This window comes from Cheilinus undulatus, linkage group 16 (assembly GCF_018320785.1).
Source record: "Cheilinus undulatus linkage group 16, ASM1832078v1, whole genome shotgun sequence".
In the NCBI taxonomy this organism is placed as follows: domain Eukaryota; kingdom Metazoa; phylum Chordata; class Actinopteri; order Labriformes; family Labridae; genus Cheilinus; species Cheilinus undulatus.
In genome coordinates, this window is record NC_054880.1 from 5,840,399 (window position 1) to 5,858,237 (window position 17,839).

The following is a 17,839-nucleotide window of genomic DNA, read 5'->3' on the forward strand; positions in this document are numbered from 1 at the left end:
GATTAAACTGCTAAAGCTACATCCGAGCTAACAGCTACACTAACGCCTTTGCTTTTGGCTCACAGTCCAACTAAACCCCGCCCATAGCTACAGCTTCATCCACAAATGATGCTGATTGGTCCGGACTGTGCTCGGTTCGGCAGAAACGGTGTAGAGTCAGGTCAGTCCGTCCAAGCTTAGCATTTCAGAGGAGAGGCTAAATGTCTTCAAGAACCGAAACCAAGTCCAGTTCCCCCTTTTGGACAGTTGTAGTCCACCGACTCATGTATGGAGGCTGGAACTAAATGTGTAAAGTCTGTTATCAGAGTAATGGCATGGTATCAGCTACATGGCAAAAGAGGTGGAGTTATTTTTAAGTGTTTACACTCTGGAGACGTTTTTCAAGACTTTAAGGCAGTGTTACTCAACCCAGCTCAACCAAAGAGCCAAATTGTTAAACATACATTTGCAAGAGCCACAGTCTAAGTGGTGAAAAGTCTCAATTAAAATTATTTAAAGGTGGAAAAAGTGGTCAAAAAGCTGCAAACACTTGGATAAAACTGGCACAAAGAGGCAGAATGTGGCAAAAATGGGCAGGAAGTGACCAGAAAAATGGGTTAAAGGTGGCAAAAAATTGTCAGAAGTGGCAAAAATCAGAAAAAAAGTTGGGAAAAATGGCCAGAAATCAGAAAAAAAAGGTGGGAAAATGGGCAATAAATGGCATTTAATTGCAAGAGGCAGCTTAAATGGGCAAGAAGTGGCAAAAATAGGCAAAAAATTGGCAACAAATGGGTGAGAAGTAGCAAAAAATGAGTTACAGGTGCCAAAAATTGTCCAAAAAGTCACAAAAACATGGCAAAAAATGAGTTAAGGTGATTAAAATGGGCAAAAAAATCCAGAAAAAAAAGGTGGGAAAATGGGAATTTATTGGAATTTAACTGCAAAAGGCAGCTTAAATTGGTAAGAAGTGGCAAAAATGTGCAAAAAGGGGCAAAACATTTTTTAAAAAGCAGGATAAAAATTGTCAAAAATGCGTGAAAAGTGACAAAAAAGTGACAAAAATGGGGCGAATGTAACAAACTGGGTAGGAAGTGATAAAAAAAGTGAGTTACAGGTGGCAAAAATTGTCCAAAAGTGGCAAAACTGAGGCGAAAAATTAGTGGAGAGGGATTAAAGAGCACAAAAGATCCAAGAAAAAGGTGGGAAAATGGGAATTTATGGAATTTAACTGCAAAGGGCAGCTTAAATTGGTGAGAAGTGGCAAAAGTATGCAAAACGGGGAAAAAATTGAAGAAAGTAGGATAAAAGTGTCAAAAATGAGTCAAAAGTGACACAACAAGTGACAAAATTAGGGAGAATGTGGGAACATGGGTGAGAAGTAGCAAAAAATGAGTTATAGCTGGCAAAAAAAATCTAGAGTGGCAAAAATGTGACAAAAAATGGGGGAAAAGTGATTAACATGGGGGAAAAAAATCCCCAAAAAAGGCGGGACATTGGACTTAATTGGATTTAACTGCAAAGGGCAGCTTAAATTGGTAAGAAGTGGCAAAAAATATGCAAAAAGGGGTAAAAAATGCAAAAAGTAGGATAAAAGTGTCAAAAATGGTTGAAAAATGACACAACAAGAAACAATGATAGGTAGAATGTGGCAACATGGGTAAGAAGTGGCAAAAAATGAGTTACAGGTGGCAAAAATTGTCCAAAAGTGGCAAAACTGAGGCGAAAAATGAGTGGAAAGTGATTAAAGAGTGCAAAAATCAGAAAAAAAGGTGGGAAATTAGAGAAAAGAGCCTCACGTTGAGAATCAGTCCTTTAAGGGAATCCCAAACACCATGGTTGGATTAACAGACAGCCAAACGGAGACAGAAGGCTACCGTTTCTGCTCATGTCATCTATGAAATCAGACATTTTTTCAGTATTTTTACACAAACCTGGAGTGTCTGCTGACCCACAAAATCTGAAATTAGTGCCCCAGCCCTTTATTTTTGTCTGTTTAGACTCTGCACGTCCCAGTGACAGTCCTTAGAAAAATACCTGCCCTCACCTGTTCTTTTCTTAGTGCCGATGGAGAAGGAGCTCGTTTGTGTTTAAAGATGCACGAATCAAAAGCATTTAGACGGGGTCAAAAACCTGCTGTGGTGCTTGATCCACATCATGTTTTAAACCAATCATGGCAGAGCCTGCTCCTTTAGCTCACAGCGGCCCGGTTCAGAGGTGAAAGCAGCACCTTTCAGAGTGAACGAGACAAGCCTGCTGATGCAGAGATGAGAGGCATTCTGCAGGACAAACACCCAGTCTTTATCTCGGCTGGATCTGACTGATCATCTTTAATGTCTGGGTCTCAAATAGAACAGAACTTTCTGAGGCTTCTGATTCAGACGTCAGCAGAAAGTTCAGTTCTCATCCAAAGAGAAGAGTTCAGACCTGGATGTCTCGGTTTTGTCTGAACTGACTCAGGGGCTTTATTCTCTTTCATTCTCTCCTCCTTTTAAACAATGAACACTTTCAATCACAGACTGATTCTGGTTTAATTCAGAGACGTAGTCGCTGTTTCAAGGTTGCGGCACACGTCGTCTTCACTTTGGAGAGAAACACGTCGAGTGTCAGGGTGCGATGACGCACATGGTTCCTGGTTTTTAATCAGCGGTGACTCATTATTCTGCAGAAGTTTGGTGAGGTGTGCTCCTTATTTCACTGTGATTAATCATCTCCTTCTTCTTCTTCTTCTGTGACCTACAGGCCAGCGAGCTGGGGATGACGTCAGCCTTCTACAAGTACATCCTCACCACTATGGTACGGCCACTCTCCTCTTATACATCCTCCTTTTAACCCTGAAGAGCCTCCTCAGCTCTGCTTTATTTACCTACTGCTCATTCAGTTTCACTCCTAGAGAATCTCTCCCACTGTGTTCTCCTCTGTCCCTCTGCGTCACTCCCTGTCCTTTCTTGTGGATTTCCTGCTTTTTTTCTGCGTAATTGTCCTTTATGAACAGTCCGTAACAGCCAGGAAGGAAACGTACCGACATCCACTCAAAATAAAGGAATCAAGGCGGTGTCCTTACAGGATTTTAGTCTGACAGTTTTGAAATATATTAGATTTTCTATCTAACACCCTAATCCCAAAAAAGTTGGGACACCGTGTGAAACATAAGATATTTTTCAAATCTCAAAAATAACCCGTAATGAGTCACAATAGAACATAAACAACATATCAGATGTTTAAACTGAGACATTTTACTACTTCATTAAAATATTAGCTCATTTTAAATTTGATGGCAGCAACACATCTTATTGTTGGCCGTGCCATCCACACATGACAGTTTGAGCTGGATCATGGAGAGAAGAAGCCATATGCGAACAGGATCCAGAAACGCCGCTGTCTTCTGACCAAAGCTCATTTAACATGGACTGAGGAAACATGGAAAACTGTTCTGTGGTCAGAGGAAACCACAGACGCCGTGTCCTGTGGACTAAAGAGGAGAGGGAGCATCCAGCTTGTTCTCCTTGACTATTTTAGCAAGACGATGCTAAACCACATAACACATCCATCACAACAGCATGGCTTCACAGGAGAAGAGTCCGGCTCCTGAACTGGTCTGCCTGCAGTCTAGACCTTTAACGAACTGAAAACATTTGGAGCATCAGAAAAGGAAAATCCAGCAAAGTAGACCCTGCTAGAATCTTACATCACTGTCCAGGTCCACCCCATGCCTCCATGTATCCTCCCAGCTGACCACTCCACAATGCACCTGCCCACCCCCATGCATGGTCCAGGGCACCCAGTATGCAGTGAGCTACCTCAGGCCCTGGAAGGCATACTATTAACCCTTCCCGTCCCCACTCTCCTGAACACGTCTGTATTAGACACACGGTCTTGCCAACTGAGAGACCAAGAGAAGTCATAGGAGTCCAGCTGGCGCCTCTGGCCATGGTTCAGCATCCAGGTCACACAAGAGTACAGTAAGACCAAGAGGACCTAACACAAAAAGGACCAAACTTACCCAGAGAACCTATCGCCCCATGATCGAGCCCAAGTCTGCATGATTATTAAACCAGAACATAAAGAAAACAAGAAAGAAACAAAACCAGGAGCCAGACTGTGAATCAGAGGCAAGTTACCAGACCGCTCACTTGCGTGGGTGTTGAAGGACCCAGGGTCATGAAGTCTACCACAGCGTCCTCCTTGGGAGTAGTCTTCAGCTTCAGCTCAGGCTGGTTTATCCCTCAGGAAAACTATCTGACTGCTTCAGAAGAAGAAGAGGAGAGCAGAGGGGTTAAGTGCTGTGGAGCATCGCGGCGTTGGTTTGTTTGGGGGCGTTGGTTTGGATGCACGTGGGACTGAGCCGGTGTGTTTTGGGTTTAAGACAGTAAAAAAATCCAGAATGACACAAAAACAGTTTGAATGCAGAATTTCAGAATGTGACCAAAAGGGGAATGAACTGAGATTAACTCCAAAAACTCTGAGGTTAATAATTTAACAGCCCAATATTAAACACATAAGTTTCTCCAGTTTACACTTTTAAAGAAGAAGGAAGAATGAGCCTTTCTACTAGATTATGATTTATTTAAATTCTTTTCATCTTCATCATATTCTCTGAGTTCTGATTTGACACCTGATGAACCAACATCCCCGCCCTCAGCTCTAGACGGACTCTTTTCCACCTGTAGAGCTGTTCCGGGGTCACTTCTCCTCTCAAACTGCCCACACGTCTCCTCCTCTTCAGCCATAACTCACCTCTCTCTCCGCTCTCATCACAGATGCACGCCAGCCCCGCCGCCGTTTGTCATCATTATAATTTCTCTGTCCGGTGTCGTGCCCTTGTGTGCGGAGACTTCGCATGGATAATAACTCGTCTCGATCTCCGCCTTGTCTCTAAACACCGGTGTGTCGCAGACTTTAACGGAGACTCTCACAAGGGCGCGCCGCTCATGGACCAAGGGCGATTCTGCTGTTCGGTTCTCCTTCAGCGGGACTCTGGACCAGAACCAAAACAAAAAATCGCTCCCTGTTCTCACTAGAAACACTCACACACCTGTAGTCCAGTCTCTGACCTCCCTTTAACTTTGTATTTAATGCTCTCTGATGAGTGTTACGGCACGCCATGCTCCCAGACAGCACACGTTTTGTTTGGCTGTGAAACATCTGAGTGAAGAAATGAATGGAAACCAAGAAAAGACTTCTAGTGTTATTACACCATGACCTTTGGAACAGCTCAGCTAGATTGGTTTAGCCAGCAGCCCCTGATCAGCTGATATATGATACTCAGATACAGCCAATCAAAGTGAGTCACTGCTACGCTCTGACTATTGTTGGTGTCTGATAACATCACAGAAAGGATTCAAATCTTTTTAGGGCTGGATCAGACTGCTCTAAGTCAGCCAGCATCACTAAATATGAACGTTAGGAACAACAAACACCCCTTGACCCTGACTCAGAAAGTCTGCCCTGTCAGAAATGTTTGTGGAGCATCCGTCTAGTTTCTCCTGACGCCGACGACACATACCCTGACACTGACCTTAAGGAGGGCATTTGTTCTCTGTCTTTATACCTTCATCTGCAAGGATGATATCTTACAATCCCCTAAACCATTTTCCACTCTGGGGGACCCTCTGTTTACATGTGCTGGTGCAAAGCTAGGCTAACTTATCACATTTGTAGCTCAGGTTCTATTTGACAAACAGCCACTCCTCTTCTTTATTTAGCCTAAGCCCCTGAGTCCACATATGAGGACATAAGATTTTGGCTTTTCTACATTACAGTAATCATTTTTACCTCCACCAAGGACCTTATGTGATCGGGTGGGTTCGTTCGTTTGTTTGTTTGTTCATTTGTTAACAGCATAACTCAAAAAGTTGTAGACGGATTTTCGTGAAATTTCCAGGAAATGTCAGAAATGACATAAGGAAGAACTGATCAGATTTTGAGAGTGATCTGGATCACCGTCTGGATCCAGGAATTTTTTTAAGGATCCTCTACTATTGGGAGATAGAGCTAATGGCGGAAGTCTGTGCTGTTAGCTCTTTACACCAGGAGATGGCGGACATGAGTAACTTCAATCCCAGCAGCATTTTGGGTGTGTTTCTATTCAAAGTTTTGGAGTTTATAGAGTTTGAAAGACGCACGCCTGGTCAAGGAGACGAGTCAGAGCATAACAGAGAGAAAGACAGCCAATTGTAGCGATAATACTCACAATGCTGGGAGGAATAGAGGAATATTCACCCTCTGACATGACTTCCAGTCATCCAGTGAGACCATGGGTGAGAATGTCAGGTCATCTGTTGGCACCTGCAGGCAATGCTTCCACCATGACAGTCAACCCGTAGCGAAGCCAATGCTTGGCCTCACCGTGTTTCCACCCCACCAGGGAGGGAGTAATCAGAGAATGCTGTGGTGGGGGACACATGGGGACGGATCCAGGAATTTTTTTAAGGATTCTTCACTGTTGGGAGATAGGGCTAATGGTGGAGGTCTGCGCTCTCTGAGTGCAATTTGCTTTTATATTTGGGGAATTTGCTTGAAATTTTTCATGAATTTTCTTGGAATTTTGGGGGGAATTTTTATTGGAATTTTAAGGCTTTACGAGGAACTTTCCCTGAAAGACTTGAGGACTATCTAAAGCAGTGTTACTTAACCTTGACCAACCAAAGAGCCAAATTGTTGAAAAATACCTTTGCAAGAGCCACAATCTAAGTGGTGAAAAGTGGCAAAAATGGTTTGAAGTAGCGATAAAAATAAGTTAAAGATGACAAAAATGGTCAAAAAGCTGTAAAAATGGATGAAAAGAGGTAAATGGGGAGAAAAGGTGGAAAAAGAGTCAGGAAGTAGCAGAAATGGGTGAGAAGTTACAAAGAAATGAGTTACAGCTGGCAAAAAAATTGTCCAGAAGTGGCAAAAACAAGGCAAAAAAATGTGTGAAAAGTGACTAAATTGGGCAAAAAGCAGTCAAGAGTGGACAGAAAGGGGCAAACAATAGGAAACAAGTGGTATTTCATGGCAAAAGGATGCTCAAAGGAGCAGAAATCAGGATAAAAGTGGCAAGAATTGGCAACAATGGGCAAAAAATTGGAAACTATTTAATATCAACAGGTAGCTTAAATGGGATAAAAGTGGCAAAAATTGGAAAAAAAAGAAGAGTTTTAAAAATGGGAGAGAAATAGAAAAAAGGGGGTATTTAAGTAAAGTAAAAAAAAAAGTATTTAATGACAAAAGGTAGCTTAAATGGGTGATAAGTGGCAAGAAATTGTAAAAAGCAGTGAAAAAGTTTCTTTTTTTTAAGGTTTTCTGGGTGAATAATATTTAAAATGAAGACATAAAAGAGCCACACATTGAGTATCACTGATCTAAAGGAATATTTGAGTTTATTTTGGGTTTATTTTATGGAATTTGTTTGGGTTTTGGAAGGGAAATTTTCCAAGAATGTCCTGTTCAACAATAAGGCTGATGTATTAATTTATTAGACAGTACTTATACCAAATAAGTGGGAGAATAAAAATGCTCTCTTGACAAAGGCTCCGGTCTCGGGAGGTTAAAATCTGCCTTTTACATACAGGATCCAGGGTCTAGAGTTAGTCCTCGGGTGCAGCATCAGCGGCGTTTCAAACATTGTACCAGGCCATTGAGGTGAAGAGGGAGCAGAGCTGGAAGGCAGAGCTCTCAGTTTCTCAGTCTCATCCTTAGTCATGAGTTTGGGTACTGATTGAAACAATCAGATTGTAAGTTAAAGCAGGAAATGAGATTCCTCAGGGGTCATCTGGGCTTGGCCTTAGAGATAAGGTGAGGAGCTCGGACATCTGGAGAGAGCTCCAAGTAGAGCCGCTGCTCCTTCGTCCCTAAAGGAGCCAGTTGAGGTGGTTCAGGTGTCAGGAAGCTTCTGGTCCCCTCCCTGTGGAGGTCTTCCAGGTGTGTTTAGCTGGAATGAGAGCCCAGGGTAGACCCAGGACTTGCTGGAGAGATTATTTGTTTCATCTGACCTGGGAATGCCTCAGAATCCTCCAGGATGAGCTGGATGTTCTTGTGTTTAAAATATATGAGTCAGACATAGCCATTTAACAGGCCAGGTGGATCTGCCGCCGTGTTGTTCCTAGAGCATCTCCTCTTTTTGCATCCATCATGCGGGATGGTCTGTCCTGACTGCCAACCCAACCCCGCCGGGAGAAAATGGATGGATGGTCGAAAGTCCTTGAAGATTCCTTGCTTAGGGAGTAGTAACTTCTTTCAAATGACCCAGGAACTATGTGGGGTGGAGCTGCAATCGTAAATGTTTCTGATTGGTCAACAACTCAGCCAACAACCCTTACACCCAGTTGGTTAAACTGGCAAGTGCAAATGTAGGCAAACAGTTTGTTTCCCTGTTTTGGATTTCTCTTACAGAAATTCAAATCCTCAGGCCATAAAGTTGAGGTATCAACATGAATGTCTCAAGGTGCAAAGATGGAAGAGCCTCATGAATTTTAGAGTCCAACAGCAGACTTAAACTCACACATAGGGTAATGGGTTTGGTGGGCAAGGCGTAGTGGTGCTCCCAGTATTGGACCAAGAAAGTCAGTCTTTTGGTCCTTGGTCCCTGACTCTTGGGAGGCTGCTGCAGGCACCTGTAGGACCCGGTGTGTTGGACCAGACCTTAGGGCCGTGGAGCAGAGCTGCTGGGACGATGCCCAGAGAGATGGGCCTGGAGCAGACCTGGACGGTGGGCGTCAGGAGGCCAGAGCAGCTTGAAACCTCCGTTCTCTGCAGAGATCCTTCCTGTGATGATACATAGAACAAAGTCAGTGACGAATACAAGGACTTTAAAAGGAAGAGAACTGTTTTAGAGGATTACACTGCAGCAATTACAGCCTGTTCCATGGCTGCTGGAGCAGTTTTCAGTCAAAAAGTCAAGACCCAGGTGTTAAAAAACCAGGTGTTAAAAGTCCTTCTGAATTCCAGCCAGCGTCTTTTCCATCACTGACACTAAAGTCAAACTTTGAGGCTCTTTCAGCTCCTTCTTTGGTTTTAAAGCTCATTTTCTGTCTCATAAACGACAGCTGCTGAAAGCAGAGCGGATGAGAGCACTGAGACTGAAACAGACAGAAAATTAGTCTTCCATGTAACACCATCACATCCTAATGAGGGTCAATCCAAACATTAGATTACGTTCATTAAATCTCAGCTAATTGGCTTCAGGATCACATATTTCCCTGTGAGTGAGGCCATCTGGATCTACAGCTTTATTTATTAACATGCTGCTGTCCTCTCAGGTACGGAGGTCTGCGCTCCACAGCGGAAATCTTTACAGCCAGGAGACGGACTGACAGGAGAAAAAACATACAGACACTCTCAGAATGAACTATGGAAACGCTGGCGATCACCGCTGTTTTTATCCTCAAGATTTGTCTTAAAGTTGTTCCTAAGAAAGTTTTGTTGGATTCATGACACGTTCTTAAACCGCTGGGTTGGTGTCTCCTGTGATCTTAAAGTGGATGAACATAAGCTGGATAGAAACGCCCTTTCAGGCCCATATAAGGGCATAAGACAGCAGGGCAGTGTGCAAACAGAGAGTGAGGGGATGTCTGTAACTTTCAATAGAAATGTCAAACATCCTGCTGTAATAATAGAGGAAAACAAGGCGTAGGTGTCTTTTTTGTTTATTTTAGCTCAGTTTTGTTCTTCACAGAGAGAATATTTTAATCAAAATGCACATTTATTCTAAAAGCTGATGCTTTAAAATGATGAATCATCATTGAACACATTTAAACTCATGTGTGTAGAAGATAGGGTTTCACTGATTTATGGTGCTTTCACACCTATGTTGTTAGGTCTGGACTTGGTTTAAACCTCCCCCTGGACCATGGTCTGGACCAGACAGCTGGACCTTAGCCTACCAAAAGAGGTGATCCTGGTCCTGTATTCACTCGGTACAGGATCGATGTTAAATTTTGCAGTATCGCCCACTGCTTTCAGGTGCGAAACACCAGTGTTGTAGTGCTCGAGAACAGACTTAGTCTTTAGACCGGTCTGAAGACCACATTTTGAATGTCTTGGTCTTTTCTTGGCCTCGGACTGGCTTGACTCAGGATTTTCCATCAAGACCAGTTGAGACCAGCACTGATTTGCTATCTGCAAAAACTCAGACATCAGTCCATCTTATTTCTAGTCAGAAAAACCTCTGAACACTTTCTTTAGGCCTCATCCTCCTGACAAATCTAGATAAACATCTCATTTTCAGATATTTAGAGTAATTCCACACGTCAGTGGCTTTTAAAAACATACAAGGATCTATTTTTTACAAGAAGTTAGTTGACCAATTTTGAGATTTTTGCATGTTGTAGCCTGACATGCTGGAGCTTCAATAGGAAACGTTTGAGAAAAGGCAGAGGCTTTGAAAAAAAATCGGAGTGTGATTGGATGAATGCTCTGTATGTCACATCTCTACAGGCCAATCAGAGCAACAAAACACGTGATGTAGTAGCTACTGAGCTGCAGGTGCACAGCTACAGGGAACAACGTGAAACATGGCGACTAAAGACATGTAAATCCTCAACTTTTGTCGTTTTTAAATAGAAAACAACTCACTGCTGTTCTTTGTTCTTCTTTTAAGGAAGAAATGTCGTCAAGTTCTGATAAAACTGGCGCTTTAGCAGCATTCACGCTATGCTCTTCCACCATAATTGTTCCCCCCCTCGCTGTTGCTTGTTTAAGTCACGGCTCTGCCGTGCCTGAAAGTACTGCCCCTCGTCACTGATTGGTCCTGTCACTCTCTAACCGGGCCCAAACGGTTCAGACGGGAACTTTGCAAGATGGATTCACCAGTGAGAAACAAGGAAATGGCCGTATCCATCTGCTTTGTAAGGTTATGCATGTTGTGCTTTGAAAGAGTTGCAGACGCCTCGTTTTTATCTGTCAGATTTATTTAAAAGTAAAATTAAAGAGAGAATGCTCTTTAACTGTTCAACCTTGTCATGGTTTTTTAACATCGATTTTTATGGTCTCAGTCTTGTCTTGGTCTTGGACCAAGACTGAGACTCTCGGTGCACTCCGGTCTCGGGCAAGTCTTGGGCTCAGATAGTGTGGTCTTGAGAAAACACCTTAAATAAAAGTCTAACAATAAAACTCATTAATATTCATTGTTTAACATTTTGCTGCGCACTAAATATTTGTCCAGATTTATGTCATGTATTTGTGTTTATGACAGAATTATCCTCCCATACCTACGGTGGCCCTGAAGGCCAACAGGATTAATATTTCAAAAGTACCAGAGTCCTACCCTTACCCGTTTCCTGTAATATTTTTGTGTTTTGTGAAATTTATTTTGCACTTTTGAAATATTAATCTTGTTGGCCTTCAGGGCCACCGTACATATCAACACTCAAATGTTTGTAACCGTGCTCTGGAGTGGTCTTAGATTTTGTTCTTAAAACAAATCAGAGATTAGAAAACTTACACTGAGAGAGTTTTTAGGAACAAATCTCTTCTTTAAAACATTTGAATGAGGCTGGGGTTGTCATGGTAACTCCAGCTCCGGGCCGTCTCCACACATGTGGATGAAGTCACAGACAGCCCCAGTTTCATTTAAGCCCAGGTTGTATAACTAAAACTAATTTCAAAGACACACTAAGACTTTATTCATCACAGGATTTGGTAGATGAAGTGCTGAAAAGTGTTTGTTGTGGTCCATTCACTACAACAGCCCAGAATTTTAGACCCTAAAAAGACTTTTTGTTGTCCTGACTGTTTAGTTGTTGTTTGCAGCTTCTTTTTTAACACGTCTGGATCTGTGAAGTTTAATTTTCTTATTTCAGAGTGTTGCTACCTATAAGCCTCCTGTTCAAACTTCACCTCTGATTTCAGAAATTCAAGATGGCGTCAGAAAAAAAGCCTTGGAAGAAGAGACAATTACCAATACATCAGTGCATACACACTTTTAACTTCTTAAACCACTGGCCGCTGCTCCAGATGAGGCTGAAGGCCTCCAAACACCTTTACCACCCGCTGAAACCTCGCCTCTCTCCAAACGAGCATCCCCCAGCATGGCCGCCGTCCTTCTGGGACGCTGTCGCAGTGCCTCCTTCCTCAGCAGAGCTGGCCTGGCCGCCGCCACTCGTGCAGCCAGCAGCTCTTTGTCACGGCTGGCAGGCCCGCAGTCTGACAGTGTACTTGGCTGTGGCTGAAATTGATTTGGCAAACGCTCCAGCAGCAACGACAAGAACAACAAGAGTGGAGGCAGCAGCTTCCCGACAGGCCCGGCCCAGCCTTTGTTAAGTAAATAAGTGTCGGAGAAAAAGAAATTAGCCTCACACAGGTTAGCAGCTGGAGGGAACAGGCCTCATGGTTCTAAACCTTCTCGGATGATTGGCAGAGGCTCAGAGGTTTGGACCCTCCTCCTCCTCCTCCTCCTCCTCATGCCCTCTAAAGAAACACTTTCTGCAGACTGGATAAATTCTGTGCCAGAATATTTTTAACCCAGCCGGACGGAGACGCAGCCAAATGATGATGATGACAGTCCATCTGTCAAAAACTAAAGTCCACTGTGGGACACGTCTGCAGTCCAGCAGCTAGACTTCTATTTTTATCTTTTTATGAGTCAGCGTGAAGAAAAATGGAATAATATGACAAAACAATGAATGTAAACAAATGAAAACAAAACACCAGAGCACTGAGGGAAACAGGAGATACAAAATAAACACAGAACGACGTAAAGCAGACAAATTCAGGTCATGGTGTCAGACTTCGGTAAAATGAAACTCCCAGACTGTGACTCATGCTGTTTGATTTATTCTCTGATGTTTTCTCAGCCTGTAAAGTGGAGAAAGTCATTTATTTCAACCACTAACTTATCAAAATGGATCAGAACTTTACATAAGAGAGCTACCAGAACCACTAGAAACTATTTTAAAGGACTAAATAAGACATGAAGCATCTCTAAACCCAGTTCTGACCAAAGATACATGATGCAACAAGACTGTACTGGTCACAGATTCCACATGCAGAGCCTGCAGCAGTGCATACACGGTGCTTTTGCTCAGAATGACAGTCGTTCGCTGGATGCATTTCTGCAGCTATGGAAAGTGAAGTACCACCTTCAGCAGCTGAAGAAGAGAGATCACAGGAGAACGACAGGTATTACAAGATCCTGCAATAACAAGGAGAACTTGAGTGTAGCATGAAAACAATAGACTACTTTTCCTTTCAGTCATCACATTAAAAGCTAATCATGGACAGAAGAATAACAGGATCCAGAAACGCCATCTTCTCTGGACCAAAGTTCATTGTGGTCAGACGAAGCAACATTTGAGATTCTTTTTGGAGTAGAGGGACCATCCACCTTGTCCTCCTGGCTCAGGTCTAAACCCTGCATCTCTGATGGTGTGGTTGCATTAGAGCCTATGGCGTGGGCGGCTCTGACATCTGGAAAGGAACTATCAATGCTGAAAAGTAGGCTCTATTTCAGCAAGATGATGCTAAACCACATACCACATCCATCACAACAGCATGGCTTCACAGGAGAAGAGTCCGGGTCCTGAACTGGTCTGCCTGCAGTCCAGATCTTTCAATAATAGAAAACTTTTGGATCAAAGAAGACCTGGTACTGTTGAGCAGATAGAATCCTACTTCACACAAGAATGGGACAACAATCCTCTCTCAGAACTCCAGCAGCTGGTCTCTTCACTTTATGTTTACAGACTGTTAAAGGGGACATATTAAACCTTTTAAGACAAGTTTATACTGGTCTCAGAGGTCCCCTAAACATGCCTGTTGCTGAAGAAACACTCCAGTATTGGATTTTTGCATGTCTAAAACCCCCTCTGATTCAGCCCTTTTCCGGACAAGCTGTTTATGTGTCTGTGGCTTTAAATGCTAATGAGTTGTCCGGCTCCGCCCCTCTCCTGAAATGGATGTGACTTAATGGATGTGGCTGTCCTGATCCTCCTCTCAGCTGGCAGCTGAAGGGAGGATCAGGTGAGGAGGGCGGAACTTTCTTCCAAGGGAGGGTTCAATCAAACCTGGAGGCGATGCTAACTCCCCATATGACATCATTAGGGGAAAATCTGAGAGCGGCTTATTTCAGCACACATTTTCTGAAAGGTGGAGAAACAAAGGGGTACCTGATGGGATTGATTAAAAAAGTAATTTTTGCATCAAATTTCCTCTTAGAGAAGATAAACATGGCCCCATCCCTACTTTTTTGAGGTGTTGCTTCCATCAAATCTAAAATGAGTTTATATTTTCATGAAATCGTGTCAGTTTCAACATCTGATATGTTGTTTATGTTCTATTGTGATTTTAAAAAGAGTTTATGAGATTTGACAGTTTTTTTTTCACAGTGTCCCAACTTTTTTGGGAATTTGGGTTTTAAAACTTAAACTTAGGACTTTGCAAATATTATTTAATAGTACTTAGGCCCTATCAGAAGGTTTTAGATGTTCATCAGTGTTAAAGATGAGAACTTACTGTGGACCAGCATCTGTCAGACTCATTAAGCTCACATGATGATGTTGCAGCCATAGCAGCCTGTTTACTGCTGCAGGCTAAACAAACCTTCAAGCCTTTAGAGCCATTAAATTGTGCCAATAAAGCAGCAGATGTAAAGGAACCGTCACTCTTCTTTCCCCTTGAATAAGCCGTGAACTGTAAAGCCAGAACCATCCTGTATATTCCTGGTTGGAGAGTCAGTGTGGAGGAGTTAACAAGCTCACATCCAGCTGGAGAGTCTGGCCACTGTAAAAGCAGCAGGTGAGTGTTTTAAACAGCACCCTGCCTGTTTGCTCTGCTCTGCACAGCTCAATCTAAATGTTTCAGTGTCAGCATCTGTTTTCCCAGCAAACACAAACCCTCAGAGGGACGGGCAGCAGTTTGATTCTGGTTTTGTTTCAGCAGCAGAGCTCAGCGTGACACCGACTCGCCCTCCAGGATTATTTGAAGTTCTTTGAAATTCCCCAGCGTTTGATGTCCATCTTTAAAAATAAACCTTTCTTCTCGCTGCTCGCCTGCGCTGAATTAATAAATACAACATGACATTGTGCAGCGTGCAAAAAAAAATCAAGCCCTTCGTTTCCACCCGACTTTAACTTGTGCTTTTCTTTCATCCCCGGCTCGTCAGATTTTCACCCCTCTGTGATCTCTGATGGTGGTTCTTTCTGCGTCTTAGACAAATTACCAACTTCTCCTCTCTCTCTCTGCTTCCCCAGGACTTCCCTCTGCTCCGGCTGGATGATGTGGTGGACGGCCAGTCCAACATCGTGGGCTTCTCTATGCTGAACAGCAGCCATTCCTTCTACCTGGAGTTCATCAGGAGCCTGAACCTGTCCTGGAGGGAAGGCTGCAGCATCAGCCCGTACCCTGGCCCGGCGGTGAGAGAAACACACTGATTAACAGGACTGTAGGCCCGCCTCTGCTTCTCTGAAACGTCTCAGGACATTTCTGGGCAGTTCCTGGTGATAAACAGCCAGGCCAGTGTTTTTGATAGGGGTGTGTACCACTGACATAAAGATGGACGATGTGTCCACACCTCCTGCAGTTGTACAAAAGTTTAGCCAAAATCCCCCCCAGCAGACACAGACAAATGAAGCTGGTTTGTCTCTCCTCCCCTCTAACCAAAACATTAAATTCTCCCTCAGGTGGCTTCAGTCCACAGCAGAAACAGGTGATTGTGTTTTTTTGGTGCTTCACTGTTATGGAAACTTGAATTTCAAATTTAAATTCCCATAAAACTCTGCTCCAGCCGACTCTGACTGGACCGCTGGCTGCAGTGTTGATCGACTAGAACTCATGTGACTCCTTAGCCAATCAGAATCAAAAATGGAGAGGAAGAAAGATATGCAGCAGAGCCAAAGTTACAGACCTCTAATTAATTAATCCTTCCAGTGATTGGTGAATAAAATGTTGCTATTGATAATCAGATAAACCTCAAATGTGGACATGCAAAGGTCCATAAGGATAAAGGGTCAATACAGACGTCCCTACAGAGGGATGGATTTACAAACTTGTGTAGATCTGTAGGGATGTATTGATCTTCTCTAGTATGCAGACAGGGCAGACAGATACATGCGTATTCATAGGGATGTGCAGACAAATGGATGTACGTATCAACATACATGACGATTGTAGGGACTTCTGTATGGATGAACATACATATGAGATAAGGCACCACAGTGATTAATGTTACTGTTAGTAGATTAATGAGTGCAGGCATGCAGATGAGGTGAGGGATATTAGACTAATTAAGATACAGTAAGACAGTAGAAGACGGTGCAGGATATTTTAGATAAAGCAGGGCTAAGGTGCTTGTTGAATGAAAGTTATATTTTCTGGCATACTGTTACTGTTGAGTGGTTGTCATGGTAACTGGTGATTGTTGAGTGGTCATCAGAGTGACTCTGTGACTGTTGAGTGGTCATCAGAGCGACTCTGTGACTGTTGAGTGGTCATCAGAGTGACTCTGTGACTGTTGAGTGGTCATCAGAGGGACTCTGTGACTGTTGAGTGGTCATCAGAGCGACTCTGTGACTGTTGAGTGGTCATCAGAGTGACTCTGTGACTGTTGAGTGGTTATCAGAGTGACTCTGTGACTGTTGAGTGGTTATCAGAGTGACTCTGTGATTCTGAAGCCACCAGAGGGATGAAACTGTGTCTGTTCTTGGTTGTTCTGTTGTGCAGTCCCCTGCATTGCTACCTTAAAGGAGGATAAGTGGTTATGTCCAGGTTGTGCGGTGTCTGCACTGACATGTATATTTACTTGACATCTGTAGGTAAATTTATTAGGACCAATGTAAGTACTTTAGTGTCTTTATACTTATGATTGTCAGGATCCATAGGGACAGATGGCTGTATGTAAGAATGAACCTTCATGTTGATGTTGATTCTCTGGTTCTCTACTTGTGTTTTTTTGGTCCATAATCATCTCTGACAATCCCCAAGATGAGCTATTTAACTCTGCCTACTCTTCCATTCCACCTCCCCCAGGTTATGTGTGCTCAGCAGAAACAAAGCCTGTTACTGATGAAGCATCGCTGCTGCATTATCTGGTAGTTGAAGTTGTGGTCATTTCATTTTCCTGAGAGCCTCGGCTGCTAAATGACATTGATTTTTTAAGATGATAAGTTTTGTGCTGCTTCTGAGTCTTGATGTAAAGTGATGTCTTTATCTTATGGAGGAGCACTGGGTAACAGACCAGCCTCATATGAAATGTCTCATCTAAGAGCATTGTGTTAGTCTGAATGGCATGACTTGGATCTTTGTACTCATTTTAATCTCCCTCCATGGTCCAGCCCTCTGTCTGAGCTGGCTCTTCTTATTGTACTGATAATGAGTCTAATGTGACGTCTCTCCTCCTCCTCCTCCTCCACAATGAAAGGAGCCATCAGGACAAATAAATCTGTTCCATGTTTGTCTCATTTGCAGCTCTGTAGCTCAGTAATAATAGGCCAGCAGACTGCTTGAATAAAGATAAGAGAGATGACAAAAGAGTTTGTCTCAATCACTGCAGACACCATTATCACTGTTAGAAGATCCCCGTGGTTTATTACTCCGATTCCAATCCCAGCACTATTTATTATTGTGATGATCACAGACATTATGTGATGATGAGTGAAGATTAGTGTCTGAGACGACTGTGGCAGCGAGCATCCACGGCTGTGTTCACATGGTTAGTGACTGTAGACACAATGAAGGCATCAGAACCATTGTTAAAGAAGCAAACAAAAGTGACCGTATTTCCCCGCCAGTCCAGGTGGCTGTAAAGCTCATGTTTATTAAATAAGAACCAAGATCTCCAACACATCAGGGTTCCATCTAAAGAAGCTCAAGAACGGATGAGAAACAAAGTCACTGATGTCTATCAGTCTGAAAAGACTGATAGACATCACTGTGAGAGCCATTATCCACA

At 43.1% G+C, this 17,839-nt stretch overlaps 1 protein-coding gene across 1 annotated transcript in view; it reads left to right on the top strand.

Annotated features, from left to right (window-relative positions):
* The window catches only part of LOC121523757 (glutamate receptor ionotropic, kainate 5-like), a 141,509-nt gene that overhangs the window by 53,633 nt on the left and 70,037 nt on the right, over positions 1 to 17,839 (top strand). Inside the window, exons 6-7 of the mRNA XM_041808776.1 lie at positions 2,719 to 2,772; positions 15,144 to 15,305. Coding sequence (XP_041664710.1) covers positions 2,719 to 2,772; positions 15,144 to 15,305 — 216 coding nt within the window. The remainder of the gene's footprint in view (positions 1 to 2,718; positions 2,773 to 15,143; positions 15,306 to 17,839) is intronic.